This window comes from Dreissena polymorpha, chromosome 9 (assembly GCF_020536995.1).
Source record: "Dreissena polymorpha isolate Duluth1 chromosome 9, UMN_Dpol_1.0, whole genome shotgun sequence".
Lineage (NCBI taxonomy): Eukaryota > Metazoa > Mollusca > Bivalvia > Myida > Dreissenidae > Dreissena > Dreissena polymorpha.
In genome coordinates, this window is record NC_068363.1 from 5,717,246 (window position 1) to 5,734,406 (window position 17,161).

The 17,161-nt window shown below is 35.6% G+C and overlaps 1 protein-coding gene across 8 annotated transcripts in view; it reads left to right on the forward strand.

Moving 5' to 3' along the window:
- The window catches only part of LOC127845642 (pleckstrin homology domain-containing family G member 4B-like), a 152,455-nt gene that overhangs the window by 92,191 nt on the left and 43,103 nt on the right, over positions 1 to 17,161 (forward strand). For all 8 annotated transcript variants that reach the window (XM_052376659.1, XM_052376658.1, XM_052376662.1 and 5 more), the window contains 2 exons: positions 12,697 to 12,820; positions 15,030 to 15,129. In XM_052376659.1, coding sequence (XP_052232619.1) covers positions 12,697 to 12,820; positions 15,030 to 15,129 — 224 coding nt within the window. The remainder of the gene's footprint in view (positions 1 to 12,696; positions 12,821 to 15,029; positions 15,130 to 17,161) is intronic.

Here is a 17,161-nt window from a genome sequence, read left to right on the forward strand (position 1 = left end):
CTTTGGTATTATTTGCGTAGTCTTTGATACCACTGCAAATAAACTTTAAGTGGAGGTATATTGGAGTAATTCAGTCCTTCTGTTTGTTGGTCTTTCTGTCTGTCCATCTGTCTATACTAGGGATGGCAACGAATACCGATTTCGGTATTCGAATATTCGGTCACCCTTCCGAACGAATATTCGGATATTCGGTCAACATCTGTTGGAAAAAAGTCAACTTTGTTTACCGTACCATTACTCCATGAATTCTACTTTCGTTTTTACCGGAAGTTCACCGGAAGTGACTAAATATTGACACAGCGTTGCCGTCGCTAATTCGAAGCTGATTTTGTTGATTACTTTTTAAGTTTTTATTGTTAAAATTGAATGACAAAAACTGTTTTTAAACTATTAATATCGTACATCAACAATAGAACGAGAAACATAATATTACATGACGACAAAATAATTACATGACAAAACAGTTATATCTACATATAATTAAAGCTGAACTTAAACGAATTATGTACATAGCCACAACACACTTTAAACCTGTTAAACAGACTAAACAGTCAGTCTTTTAAAGTTGCCACGTTTAAAAGACACTTGGATCGGCGACTTCTTATCGGATGATGTCGTGAAATACTTCCAAGCAGCGGAAGGCGTATGTGGCATTTTGCATGGACAGATATTTACTTTATGCGTGTAACAATTATAATATTTCAATTTAATGAGGGTGCAATACCAAAAACATTTCTTTAAGTATAATACCTGATTGAATATTGAGTAATTAATTAATGTTTGAACCATACGATACGCAAATATTAGAGGTTGAGTCAATTATTTTCTAAAAGCTTTTTTGATTGGACAACATGATTATAACCATACGATCTGTTTTGTTTTTCACACCAAGTCGGCTCTTTCTTTACTCATTTAATCTTTGATCATTTTAAATGTAATTCGAGTTATTAGATCAAGACGGGTCGGTGTTTTAATTGCCATACAGTCTTATTTGTTTTTTACACAAAGTTAGCTTTTCCTTTACTCATTTAATCTTTGATAATTTTAAATGTAATTCGAGTCATTGGATCAAGTGCAGGTCGGTGTTTTGATTGCAGACGCGATTTGCACCTATCATAATTTTGACACAAAGTGTCTGGCTTTGTTAGCGGGATTTATGACCGGTATACTGTCATCACCATAGCGACGCATTATCGCGCCAACCGGAATAAACATTATGACATGGGGAACAACTTTTTTGACAATGTTTGAAGCAAATTTTACGAATACAAAGTCTTTGAAATTACTCGGTTTTTTATTTTTTCTTCCGAATATTCGATTCGGAAAACAGTATCCGAATATTCGGCCCGGGACCGAATATTCGGATATTCGGAGATTCGTTGACATCCCTAGTCTATACAGAATATATTAGTTTGTGGAGGTAAATACTTCCGCTTTTCTCAAGGAATTCAATTGAAAGATTGAAACTTCAAAATATGTCATCACCATGTCATGTGACATGTAAGACACCTGATGCCCAATAAGCTACACATTTCTAAGTTATTTGCTTCTGAGCAGCTGACCAAAGCAGTGTGGGTTTTTTGTCTCTCTAGTTCAACACATTTAAGCCTAGTGGACTCTCCCATCCTTTTCAATTGGATCAATTTATTTAAAAAATGAGATGTCTAGCATATTTATTTCTATATTTAGAATATTTCTTACAAAAAAAGCCTTTAGGCAAACAGCGCAGACCCAGATAAGACGCCGCACCATACGGCGTCTCATCTTGGTCAACGCTGTTTGCCAAGGTCTTTTTTCTAGATGCTAGGCATAAATGGGTTAATATCAATGGGATTTTATTCCTGAATAATTAAAACACAGTAAAACATAAATCTGTCCTGTGTCTGTGTGTCCAAAGTTAAGGTCTGGGATTGTTCTGCTGATCTGGCTGATTTGCCAAAATCCAATGGATTGTACATCCCAGGGTCTCTATAGATTTTTAAGCAAATCTTCTTAAAAGTTTTTAGGTGGGGTGATGATAACGATTTGAAAGAATCATGATTAAGTTTTAATAAGCAATTAGATTGTCACTTTTTGCACTGCTTCTTGACTGGAATGTCTGTTCTAAGGTTGTAAACTAAGGGTTAAGGATGTGTCTACTCCCATCCCTTTTGAGAGCTTAAATGCTACATCAAATACCAACTGGCCAACTGTTATAAGATTGTAATAAGATGCCTGCATGTATGGGCATTGATAAATTTGGTATTTAATTAATAAAGTTGATTGTCAATAAAAATCTTTCAGAGCACAAATAAGTGACAATTTAATAGTAAATGGATGACATGTTATTCACAAGTTAAAGGCAGTGTTATTATCTGTGATATAAAAGTAAGCAAAAAGCAGTTCTCTCAAGATTTTCAGCTGATTTAAGACGCAGCCGTTCACTGTGCTTTTGTTTTTGTTGTCCATGGTTTCCAGTAAATCAATCGGATTATGAAACTGTGTTCTTTGGTTTACCTTGAAATTATAGACCCATATTGTTAAGGTCAACTCAATCCTCAATACTGGCATTGCTGCAAGTAACCCATGGCCTTACATCTATTTTTTATTTAGCCAGCTTTTCACCTTACCTGACCTTTGTAAGTGTCCAATAAAATTCAAACAAAATTTCCCGCGGCTAGGTACCAATGAATACACTTCATTTATTCCATTGGCTGATCGAGTATACCACCAGAACATTGGAAACATATCCGCGTCTTTGTAACACTGTTTTACTGCATGAAACAATTTTATCTCTAATGAAAAGGCTTAATAGATGGAACAGTTTTACACTTAATTCTCGACATCAATACAGTTTGTTTGTGCACCTTTTATTTTCAGAGGATCGCTTGCGCAAAAGCGTTTATACTTAAAGGCTATGTTCTCCTATTTAGTACTTACTGGACCATATTCCTGTCAACATGTTAACATGTAAAAGTATAAAGAGCAGTGGAAGCGAGGCCTCACCTTAATGGATTGCATTTCAACCCGCCAGGTATCGGGGGTCAATTCGCGGCCAGTGTGTGAATGTCAGAGTTTATATACAGGTCATCATCAGAGTTCGCGGCCAGTAAAATAATCGTTCTATAATAAAGACGCTATCCGTGAACTTGGTGACCTGGCATTTTCTTTAGACCAGAAATATGTTAAATGAAGATATTCAGCAATATAATTATGGTATGTCAATAATAGATTCTTAATGTGCTTTCAACAATACAATGATACATATTATTTTTGATTAATTTAACAATAATAATTCCACCATATTGACTAATGTATTAAGCATGAGCGCGATGATTCTTGATACTGTTAATAATCGAATCAAATAGCAATGCCCGACAAACCACTAAAACAGATTTGTTCGAAGAACGCGCCTATAAATACGGATACTTCGCATGTGGCCGGTTGACTCATATGTTTTAATTTCACTTCCATTCTTCTTTTGGTTTTCTGTTTTGTATCTATAGGTTTATGACCAGCAATATGTAATAATGTAAAATAAGCCGCGAAAACTCCGCGTAACATCCCGTACTGCGTGTGATGCAGCTAAGAACTGCACAGAAAAAGACATTCGCTATATTTGATCTCATTCATTGAACTATCAACGCCTAGCGATTTTTTTTGTCCAATTGGGAAAAGTATCCGTACCGGTCCAATTGAGAAAAATTGAGTGGTGAAAACCCTCAAATTGGGAAAAATCGAGTTGTGAAACCCTCAAATTGGGAAATTGGTGTATTTGATTTTATGCTCCCAAATACTTTAAAATTGATAACTAAGTCTTTTCAAGCTGTCAATATTACCTAGGTTCAAACCATAGAGCTGCACAGGGAAACTAACAAAATGTTGCATTTTCCAAAAAAAAATAATAAAAAAAATATATATATAATTTTTTTTTTTTTTACCTTCAATTGTGAATTTTTTGGCCAGCAAATGGGAAATTTGTAGTTTTTTCGTAATTGGGAAAGTTCCGTTTACAGGTACTTTATAAAGAAGGAAAAAAATCGCTGACGCCGTATATATCTTTTTTAAAGATATTTCTTGTTTATCCTGAACTGTAAAATCAAAGTAGGAAACTTCAAAAGATAGAGGCTTAATGACTGTCTTGACAATGCAATGTAAACCTATTCCCATCAGTCCATTACCACCTTATTAACATTTCATTACTGTGCATATGTCTTCTCCCCAATTTAATAATATGGAAACAGATTGAGTTCTAGACCCAGATATTAGACTTCCAGGCTGTGCCAATATAGGTAATGTTCGACCTAGTAATCAATGGTGCTGTTAGCTTATTTCATTAATTTTAATGAAGCCATCCTTAAGTGGCTGGTTAGAAACACTGTTATTGGTAATAACCAATTTGGTCAGGCTTGTTGCTGGCTGTTTATGACACACTGGCGATTCATTGTTAAGCTCAATAAATATTACTTAAACCTTTCCCACATAGAAGCAAAGTGAAAATGGCTATGTGCAAACAGCATAAAACCAGAACAGCCTGCAAGTATCTTGCAGTCTGTACAGGTTTTTATGCTGTTTGCTGCTCATTAAGGGTTGGAAATAAAACTGTTAAAACTTGAATCTAGTAAGAAAGGTCTTCAATTAAATTTAAATTTCTAAGGGACTATAAATGCGTCAAAATACGTATCTAAGTGGTAAAGGGTTACCTAACTGCTTTCGTCCTCTGTTTCTTATCCATATAATAATTACATATATCACCATCAAGTTCTCATGTATCAATACTTTGATAGAACTTTGCTTTTCAGATCAATATATAATGGCAAACAGTTCAGTCTTCAGCTCTTACTCATTTCCTCAAAATGTGCAAGTCAGACTTCAATAGATCATGTTGTTGCACATATAAATTGCATTTTAAACTTTGTTCCCCCATTGTTTTGTACCAAATTACTATTTTTTTCAGTTGCACTTTCATTGATTACATGCAAAAGGTACTTCAGTTTCACCAGACTGTTAATTGCTCAGTCTGAGGCGAATAAAATACCAATTAAACTAATTAGGCCATGTAACCCAGACTGAGTACCAAACAACCTTGACATATGATAAGCCCAGACATATCTACCTGTAATCAAAGTAGTGTAGTGCTCAGTAACTGTTTGAACAACTCAGCAGGATAAATTAATCTGACTGTGTCTTATTTGCAGTCAAGGTGTTTAAACAAGTACCCATTAGATCATGTACTTACTGAAATGTTTGAATAAGGTGACAGTGGAACAGGTGGGACATGTATACAGTCAGTTTGGGCATCAGCAAAATCTTGAACTAAGGAAAGATTGTTGCACCTTTGTAGGTACAGCATTGTAAATTAAAATGAATTTTCAAAAACTAAATCATGATTAAGTATTCATGTTGTGTATTGACTTTTTGCAACATAGGCATTTGAATAGTGTGCTTTTTCTGAATATACAACCTTGTATTTTGAAGTAGCAACCCTGCAAGTGCTTATCAATATTAAGTTTCATATATTTTATGCATAGATATAACCTATATTGCATCGGGTAAACTACAAAATACATCATTTTGTCATTCACACAACTTACCATACTATTTGAATCTCTTCTCTAATGGAACACTGCCTTAAATTGGAAATTGGTTGCTCGTTTGGATGTTCTGCAATTAAGGCCTGTGATTTTCAGCACTAATAAGATAACTAAGACATCTGCCAAGAGCCCATCAGGTAAGTTGGACTACCTGAGTAATTGGCATCAATTGCATCAGCATTATAAGCAAACCCATTCGGTGTTTGCCCAACTTTTGCATTACTGCATGAGAATCAAACTTTAATGCCGAAAGTGATGTCCCTGATTACCCTGTGCAGACTGAACTGGCTAATCTAGTATGACACTTAAGGCACATGCATTAAGCCCCATTTTCCCAGAGCGAGGCTCATATCCAGGTAGGTGTAACACCCCCCCACACACACACAAACACGCTGGAATGTTGAACACCTGGTTAGCTGTGACATACCAAGATCAAAGGATTCCATCCAGAAACATGAGGGCTTATCAGCAAATTTTGTGTGTACTCATCCTAAATTTGACAGCAAGATATTGTCATTCATACCTCTTGCTTACAAAGAAGTTTACAAAATAAACACTGAAACTTAAAAATAATAGTGAAGACATTGACAAATTGTGTTGTCATTTCTTTTCATTTTTTCAATTATTTATTTTTATCTTTGTCTTTGACACATTTTAATGTTAATGAAAAGAAGAACCATGATTATAAAGGAACAGGATAAGGCTTTGCAATGACATGTTATGCAGCATGTTATTGGATGTTCCGACAATTGTTGCAAGTTTAATGTTGCCCTTTTTAGATGCTAGTTAATTAAATACCATGTCTTTCATTGTATTCAATTCATGTGCCATCATTGTATTGTATTTCACTATTTGTGAGTTTAAATGATCCCGTTTACTTATTGAAGGAAATATTTGAACAATAAAATTGGGGAGATATTTCAATAAAACATAAACCATGCAAGTCTATTTGGGTATAACTTTCATTGTAGTCATAAAAACTAAGATATGTGTTTGATGTTTACTATTAAATCAATCTTGATTGAGGATTTATGACCAAGGATCAATGGAGATGTCACATAGATTGTATGATGTTCTTTATGAAGTATGACCTCCTAGTTTAAGCCTTGAGCATGAATGCATATTAACCCTTTCCCACTCAGAAGCAGAGTGAAAATGGCTAGGTGCAAACAGCATAAAACCAGAACAGCCTGCGAGTAACTTGCAGTCTGTTCAGGTTTTATGCTGTTTGCTGCTCATCAGTAGCTAAGTGTTGGAAATGAAGCCTTGAAAACTTAAATCTAGTAAAAAAGGCCTTAAATTAAATATAACTTTATGAGGGACTACAAAAGTGTGAAAGTGAAACAAGAAATATCTTTAAAAAAGATATACGGCGTAAATAGTTTAATGAATGAGATCAAGGATAGCGAATGTCTTTTTCTGTGCAGTTCTTAGCTGCATCACACGCAGAACGGGATGTTACGGGGAGTTTTCGCGGCTTATTTTACATTATAACATATTGCTGGTCATAAACCTATAGATACAAAACAGAAAACCACAAGAAGAATGGAAGTGAAATTTAAACATATGAGTCAACCGACCACACGAGAAGTATCCGTATTTATAGGCGCGTTCTTCGAACAAACCTGTTTTAGTGGTTTGTCGGGCATTGCTATTTGATTCGATTATTAACAGTATCAATTATCATCGTGCTAATGCTTAAAGTGATATTATGGGCATTTTGCACTGTTGAATTGAGCTGAAAAGAATTAACAGGTCAAAATAGTTAGTTAAAATGTGGTTACTGATTAATTATCTGCAACTCACCTTGCTACCAGTTGTTTATAAAAATATATTTTATATTCGATATTCTTACGTGACCCACCCAGTCCTGTAAGCTGAAATGATCCGTAAAACAATTTCGTGTCTTTGTGTCGTATGAACAAATCTGCACTAAAACTAAATTTAGGTTCAACTCGTAAACGCATGATCAGTTGTCAAACGAAAGTACGGTTGATATTCAAATGCATTATTTTTCTCTTTCTTGTATATTGTTTTAGTATGATGATGCTGCATTAATTAATATAAGTGTATATGAAGTAGAAACATCAAAAATAATCAACGGTTGCGATAGACACCTATAAACTGTTACATGCTCATAATATCACTTTAGTACATAAGGCAATATGGACGAATAATTATTGTTAAATTTATCAACAATAATATTTATCATTGTATTGTTGAAAACACATTAAGAATCTATTATTTACATACCATAATTATATTGCTGAATATCTTCATTTAACATATTTCTGGTCTAAAGAAAATTCCAGGTCACCTAGTTCACGGATAGCGTCTTTATTATATAACGATTATTTTACTGGCCGCCAACTCCGGTGATGACCTGTATATAAACTCTGAACTCGCGGGTTGAAATGCAATGCTTTAAAGTGAGGCCTCGCTTCCATTGCTCTTTATACTTTTACATGTTAACATGTTGACAGGAATAAGGAAGTAAGAACTAAATATGAGAACATAGCCTTTTAAGTATAAACGATCTTGCGCTGGTAATACTCTGAAAATAAAAGGTGTACGCACAAACTGTATTGATGTCGAGAATTGAGTGTAAAACTGTTCTATCTATTAAGCCTTTTCATTCGAGATAAAATGGTTTCATACAGTAAAACAGTGTTACAGAGACGCGGATATGTTTCCAATGTTCTGGTGGTAAACTCAAATCAGCCAATGGAATAAATGAAGTGTATTCATTCGTACCTAGCCGCGGGAAATTTTATTGGAATTTTATTGGACACTTACAAAGGTCAGGCTAAGGTGAAAAGCTGGCTTATGCAGCTTACGCCGAAAAAAAGGGTTAATGATAGTTAGAAGTGTATGATGTCCTTTTGGTGTCTGAAGCTGAATTACCGATATGTGATGGCCCAGAATGTGTCCAAACATTTAAAACAATTAGTTTACTAGACGCATTGAAGGTTGGTACTCATTTTGAATCAATAGCTGTAATTGCCACAGCTATTTAATTTTGTTTTAAGGACAATTAATTTTGGAACGACCTACAATAAGCTAAGTTTAGCCTCCAGGTCAATCCACATATTACGGTGTATTTATTTGATGTATATGCATTCCGAAATAAATATGTTTACCGTATTTTACCATGCATAGCGCGCAGTTTTTTACCTTCAAATTTCAAAATAAAAATTAAGTGCGCGTAATACATTGACACAACGCTTTCGTGGTTGCTAAATTGCAAAAAATCCATTTCGTGATCGTAAATCTTAACAATTGCCGCCATTTTTTTTATTGCAGAAAACTACACCCTATAATGTTATAGACTGAAGGGGCCGTTGTCGAAACAACATATAGCGGGAAACGGTAGGAATTAACGGGGTAGTAACAGTTTTGACAAAAATTAAAAGATGAAATAAATGTCTTTGTTGGTGTTTTCACACTTCTTCATTGATTGTTCATTTAAAAAAATTCGAGGTATATCGATCCCCGCGTCGTCGTGGTATTGTTGGTTAAAGTTTTTGTTGTCATGAAAACTCGTCTTATTTGAAATGACGCTAATCATATTTCTCAACTTCGCTTTTGCTTTATTTTGATAATTTAATCCAAAGTTTAATGTTACGAAAATTAACACTCTATGTGAATTGACAGTTTGACGTCATCAAAGGAAAGCCGCTTCCTGTCTGAAGCAATAAAGCGACAAGTTTCTCGCCGAAAAAATTGGCTTCCTTTGTCTAGCAATCAACATGCCGAACCAATCCTGTGTTTGTTCCTCAATGGCAATCGTCCAATTAAATAATAGCACATGCAAAGCTCCGCCTTCAAACCTTTTGAAGAGAACGGAGGTGGAGTTTAACTGTTTATTGAGCAAGTGTTTTACGTAAGTTGAATTCCGATTTGCCGAAATTACTCGGCCCTAAGCATTGAAACGACGAATACATTTATCAATGATTTTCTGATCTCTGCATTAATATGCTACCGTGCGAGTATACTACGTAGGTTACAAACCAACAATAGAGATATAGACTCGTTTTATTTTCTTTCAATAGAGACAAACAAATGATATTTGTCTAATGGCTTTACGCTGATAACACCGATAACGCCAACTGTATGGAATTGAGCGTTCGGGTGTATTGTTTGTCTCACCATAAATTAATTAACTAGACGCAGTGAAGGCGCGAAATACCGGGTCAAACTGGATTTAATGGGAGCATCTCTTAATGGGGAAATATTTTAAGTCGATGAAAAATAAAATGGGATCCACGTACGATTTGCATAAAATTGGACATTGCGATGTTGCGGGTCTGCAGAAGACTATGTCATACGATGTTGTGAGCGGCAGGTAATAAAAATGTTACACTGTTCAAATGTGAGGAATAGGTAATAGTTGCAGGGGTCTTGAAAAAACACGCGCAGTGCGCGGCAATAAGGACATGTACGGTGTTCTTGAGAGAATAATCTTAAAAATTGTTGAAAATATAGTGCCCTGCAACCCATGCTCCTGATCGTATAAACGCTCCCTACTTTAAAACAAAATATTAAGCGCCCGAAAAACTTAGATTAAATGATTGCGCAATATAAGAATGGCGGCCATTTTCGGCCCAATTTTCAGGTTTTTGGTCTTGAATTCTTTTTTTTCTCCATTTTGGCTTTTAAAAATCGCATGCGCGTTATACATGGGAGCGCGCTATACATGGTAAAATACGGTAAACCAATTAATTTTGGAATGATCTTGTGCTGTGGGAGCCTGTTGAGCTGTAATGTCAAGGTGAGAAGAGTCAGTGTCACAGCCTTCAGCAGACTTCTGGCTGCTTGTTCGTTTAGTCTTCAACCTTGTATGTATTTTAACACTGCATCAATTAACACAAAGGGTCCTTATTCTAGCTTTTAAATAGATGACAACTGGTTGTTTATGATTTTGAACAGCATAAAAAAAATATATATATTAAATGCATCACTGCTATTTGCGTCAATTAACTCAGTAAATGTTTTCCCAATTGAACATAGTCATTACGAGATTAATGAGATATTTTCTGCTATTATATAATTGTCATAGCTATTATCATTATCATGTGCATGCATGTTTGAAAATTAGTAAATAAAGGTTATGATAAAAAATTTTTTTATTATTAATGCAAATTTCAGAAGGGTCAAATGTCCACCCTTTAGAATTTGAGTGAAGGGGCAAATGTCCACCTTCAAAATTTGAGTGAAGGGGCAAATGTCCACCTTAAGAATTTGAGCAAAGGGGCAAATGTCCGTTTAGTCCTGATTTCATGACGGGGCAAATGTGCACAGGAGAAAGGTCCATATACCGATTAACAAGTGCATCTATGGTACCTGACATGATTGTCATATTGACCTTTCATTTATAATGTTGGACTTAAAAGTGATTTGACAAGTGAAATCAATGCAACTGCAGATTACTGTGATTTGAAAAGTGCAATCCATGAAACTGCCCATGAGAAATTAGATCATGTTCCAGACAATTTTATCTCTGCTATCATCTTGTCACCTATTATTATTTCACTATCTGATTTTTGGGCAGGGTTAGTTTGTAATCTGTCCCATTATTGTTTGTTATGTGGTGTTCTATAACACCTGTCCACTGATAATAGTGATAACATTGATAATAAACTTACCATGTGCAAGGTATGATTTTCTAGTCTATACTTGCTTTTAAATTTTTGGTTTATCCGATTGCATAAGTTTCAGTTGGTATGGCTTGCTGCACGCAATAATATTTTTGGCGTTAATTGACAACATTCAATATGGTTGCATATCAGTATTTCTGCTGTATTATAAATTGAGCAAAAATAAATGCATGTTATGCAGACATAATGGAGAAATTGAAGCAGTGGAGGTTTTGTTACTTGTAACAAGTCAAACAAGATGGATTTTTTTGTTTAAAGCCATATAGCAATATGGCAGATATTAGTTATTAGTCCCCTACCGGTTTCACCGGAGGGGACTTATGGATTGCGCTCTGTCAGTCTGTCTGTCTGTCTGTCTGTCTGTCTGTCTGTCTGTCTGTCTGTCTGTCTGTCTGTCTGTCTGTCTGTCTGTCTGTCTGTCTGTCGGTCTGTCGGTCTGTCGGTCTGTCGGTCTGTCGGTCGGTCGGTCTGTCGGTCCGTCGGTCCTTCCGTCAGTGCGTGCGTCCGTCCGTCACACTTTTCTGGATCCTGCGATAACTTTGAAAGTTCTTAATATTTTTTCATGAAACTTGGAACATGGATAGATGGCAATATGGACATTATGCACGTCATTTCATTTTGTTCCTACGTCAAAAATTCTGGTTGCTATGGCAACAAATAGACTAGAAATACTGCTGAAAATGGTGGTTTTCTGGATCCAGCGATAACCTAAAAAGTTCTCAATATTTTTTCATGAAACTTGGAACATGGATAGATGGCAACATGGACTTTATGCACGTCATGTCAAGTCAAAAATTCTGGTTGCTATGGCAACAAATAAAAAAATATTCTGACAATGGTGGAATTTCTGACAATGGTGGAGCCGGTAGGGGACTTTTTATTGCTTGGCAATAGTCTTGTTACAATCGCCAATGTCCTGTGTTTCTATCATTGAAAACAGTTGTCATGATAACATTATTATTACATGAGTAATGTGTTCTGGGACAACTGGCTAATTAGGGATGACACTTTCCGCTTTTATGGCCTTTTGTTAGAAGTTTCCTCTAAAAGAAAATCCAGATTAGGCAAAAAGTGTCCTTCCAGATTAGCCTGTGCAGACTTCACATGTTAATCTGGGACGACACTTTACGCACATGCATTAAGCCCTGTTTTTCTGGAGAACAAGATTAATACAGTTTGCATGATGTCATTTTGCTAGATTAACCCTTTCCCTCATAAGAAACAAAGTGAAAATGGCTTTTGCAACCATCAATAAACCAGAACAGCCTTAGAGTAACTTGTGTTCACGTTGTATGCTGTTTGCTGCTCATCAGTATCTAAGGGTTGGAAATGAAGATTTTAAAACTTCAATCTAGTAAGAAAGGTATTTAATTAAATTACAGTTTCTAAGGGACTACAAGCATGTAAAAAAAAAACGTATCTACATGTGAGTGGTAAAGGATTAAGGCCTATTGTTGTATGTTCAGGTGCAAGAGACCTGGACGGCAATGCGGTGGTTCTCATCTTCACCAACAGTTCTCTCTGGAAGAACCAACTGGTGGCCAGCACGGACTTTGCCCGCCTCATCATGTACTACTACTCAGTGCCAAGGTGAGACACATTTCCTTGGTTACCAAGGGAAAGTTTTGTTGAAGACTACTCACAAAGTAATTGGCTCATCATTTTATGCCTCGTTTGAAAGACATGTTAATTTGTTTAAATTCATTTGGTATGTCTGTCTGTCTGTAAGCTAACCCTGGTCAGTGTGACTTGGTCATGTGATGACAACACAACTCCTCAGTTGGTCATCCTTCCCTCCTGATTATAGGAATGCCTTTTGTCCTTCAATCTGTTCATCTGTCCGTCCATAAAATTTTGTTTTTCCGGTTCATTTCTCTTATACTGTTATTAAGGATTTTCATGAAATTTGGTCCAAAAAGTTTGGATCATTGACACAATATGCAGACTGCAGGAGTCAGCTGAATGTCAAGGGCAGGCTTGGCGAAATTGCCGGTCCGCCGGTCCTGACCGGCAGATTTCAATTTGGTCCGGCAGGTTTAACAAGAATGTCGGTCCTGGTGACCGGCAAAATGTGAAATGATTGCAAACAAATCTTTTTTTTTTTTCAAGTTGAAAATTCGAAGAGCAAATCGCTTACTACATCATGAAAATGAAATCGCTTGTTGTTTTGATGTTTGCTGTAGGTTTGTTACGTACAATTAGCAAATCCAACTTGTTACACAACACCTACTTTAAACTTGTTTGCAAAATCGCCAACTGCGTTCTAACAAAAAAGATCTTGATAGCTTTTACATATTTTTCGAGTAGGATAAGGACAATAAAATATGGTATCGTGATCAACACAACCATATGCATACGCCATTTTTCATAAGTGTAAAGAGTACAGTGCATTATGGGGCAGAGCTTTCATTGGACGAGCGAATTTAAATTTAGATTGAATGCAATACGATACATGTACAAAGAAATGTTTTTATTGCATCATATGCAGTGCCATGTAAAAAAACGTGCTTCCCGGGGACTTTCTGATACTGGTCAAAAATGAAAATGAATCTCTGTTAACAATTACACTGCGTTAGCATGTAAATAAATCGTCTTTTTTATTTAATTAATTACTAGTAAACGTTCTGAAAAATGAAATGCCTTAATCATTAAATGTCAGGTAACGTGTTTTGTACTGTGCGCAGTATATTTTAACAGCCGCTCCAAACTGCAATCATATTAAAGTAAGAATGTTTAAATCGTTTCGAATAACTTTAATTTGATAATTATTCGGCTTGCACATACATTATTGAAATTATCGCACCGAACCGTTCTAATAGGGAATACATGTAATAAAAACTGACACGCGAATTTTTCACAACATGATTGACATTACACAACCGATTAACACCAATTAGCTGCCAGTGTAACCTCTAAGCGATTAAAATCAATTTAACGGCTGGTTGAATAAAGAGATCAAGATGTGATCGCTGCCATTTTTGAATTTTCTAGTTAAGTTGTTGTTGCTTTACGGTCCGGCTAAATTTTCTCCGGACCGGCACATTTTCTGAAATGCCTGTCCGGATGACCGGCAGATTTTTTCTAATTTCGCCATGCCTGCAAGGGACCGATTACCATTGAAATGTAAAATCTTTAACCTTCATTTTGTGACTACTCCAAAGTCTTATTGACTTTTGAAGGACTTTCATTAAACTTGGCTCAATAATTAACCCTTTCCCACTTAGAAGCAAAGTGAAAATGGTGATATGCAAACAGCATAAAACAGCATATTTGCTGCTCATCAGTACCTAAGGTTTGGAGATGAAGCCTTAACAACTTGAATCTTGTAAGAAAGGTCTTTAATTAAATGTAACTTTCTAAGGGACTACAAATGCATACATATCTAAGTGGTAAAGGGTTGACGTAATTGAAAGGATGTGCAGAAGGAACAGGCACTTCACACCAGCTCAAGGTCAAGGTCACATTTTTGGGGGTAAATTTGTTGGCTGTCATCTTTGTGCCTAGTTTTTATGTCCAAGCCATATCCCCTTTATTCTTTTACAGATTTCATGAAATTTTGCTCCAATTTTGGTTAATCTTAAAAAAGGCAGTGTGAATAGGACGTGAGGTAATCGTGCCTTTTTAAGGTAAAGGTCGTCATATAAAGGTCAATAAGATCATGTTTTGGGATATATCCCTTGATTGATAGGTTGGTTATGACTATATGATATCCCCATAGATTTTGGGTCAGTGGATTGCTGGAGCATACCATCAGACATGCCCCGATAGGAGCATGACATGTTCTGTTTTCTAATTGCAGGGAGACAGTGCGGTGTAGAGGTTTTACTGTAGTTGCAGATATCCGTGGTTGTACGGCCTCCATCATCAACACCCTCCTGGAATCTCTCTATCTGTTTGAGGTACTTGATACTTAAGGTTTTTATTCTGGTGATCTTTAAAAAGTTCATATCGTCAAGATATGGCAGGCATTGTAAGGGAAAAAAATCTAACTTGGAAATGAAATTTTGATGTTTTAATCATCTGGGACAGAAACTTTTGACTCTGGTGCTGGTGGTGGTGTTGATGGTGATAATTCAAGAAGGTGTTGTTGATTATGAAAATGATGAGGATGAGGAGGGGTATTGATTTAGTACATGTCTGAAGCTTTTATATTTAATTTTATGCTATTACAATGGTGCAAAATCTTTTGATGACAACAGATAATATTTAATAAGGTATTAGAGATTCTTATCACAATGTGTATAAAAGAGAGTGACATTTTCTTTATTTCCCACATATTTGTTATGTCGGAATATCTCCAAAGTGTAGGTTTTATCTTGTGTGTCAAACACAATGTGTTTTGAAAGAAAACTGAATCAAAAGACCTGTCAGTGTCATAAGATGGACAGATCAAAGGATATAATAATGAAAGAAGAGATAGCTTATCAAAATATTTACATTTTTCAATAACCATACATTAAAGGTTTGAAATGCTTTTGTAATGTATATGTTATTTGGGATTTGCATCATGCAATTTTTGCGAGTGAGATTTGAAATGCATGAAATGTTTGTGTTCTGAAACAGTAAAGAAAATGATTTATGCACTTTTTAAGATAGATCTTTGTGTGCTTTGAGAACAAAAGCAAACTTTCTTAACAGCATAGAAGCTTAAAATATTGGCAGCTGTGATATACTTGATATACTTGATCCCATGTTGGAGGTTATGATCAACTAAGTGTTCACAGTGGGCATTTAAATCTGACAGGTAGACATAACAAGCAATTAGCAGGGGTGATTAGTGTTTGGAGAGATTAGAGCAGTATTGCAGATTATGTCAGATTGGTCTCAGGATAATGAGAGAAATTGGTCCACACTGGATACTGATCAGGTGTTTTCATTGATTGTGTTGATTGAGCTGATTGGACCCACCTTGGTTTTGGTGTATTAATGATTGTGGATACTTTGGTGTGTGCATGTTTCAAATTGATTGTGGATGCTGATGTTGCAAACTGGTGGAGCTGTGAACAGTTTTTCAATTTCAAAATCAGGACTGATTGCTCATTATTTTACTTGCAGTGTTGGATATATGTAAAACAGAACAAACATTATTTCAGGATATATGTACTTTTTTTTATTTTTCGTTTGGGTGGCACTGGCGTTTCTTCAAAGGAATTTAGTTGGATTACGTGTAACAAATTAAGTATGCTGTTTTAAGTATGGCTCATATTAAAATATTTGAAGTATTATTTAATGTATGTCAGATATTCATAATTCGTTATATTTATTGTTATTAAGATTTTTTAATACAGTTATTTCCATGCTTTTTATTACATTGACAGTTTTGAGTGAAATTTCGTCGTAGATTTCAATAAGATTGCAAAAAAACACATAAAAAGACATAATAGACTCAAGACTGTAGAGGGCAAATTGACGTCATTTCTATAAAATAATTTGATACACATGATAACAAATTAATCAAGAAACAAAGATTAAAATTTTGTTTATGAAATTGCAAAGAAAAATGTGGGCCAAAAATAACTAACGGGTACTTTACATGTGCTTCCAATTGGATTTTAAGTAACTATTTTTCTACACCTACTCATTTTCCTGCACCCGCAAACAGTGTTCCAGTGTTTTTTGGGAAAAAGACCCAGGTATTGTTATAGCCAGCTCGTCGTCCGCCGTCTGACGTCCGCTGTCCGCATCGTGCTTAAACTTTAACATTGGCTCTAAAATCAAAGTACTTCCACCTACAACTTTGAAACTTCACCTTGATCCACCTTGATGAGTTCTACACGCCACACCCATTTTGGGGTCACTAGGTCAAAGGTCAAGGTCACTGTGACCTCTACAAAAAAAAAAAAAATGAATAAAAAATTCTGACAAGTTTTCATTTATTCAAAACTGCACCTGTAGCCGAGCGTGGCACCTGTAATGCGGTGCTCTTTTTTA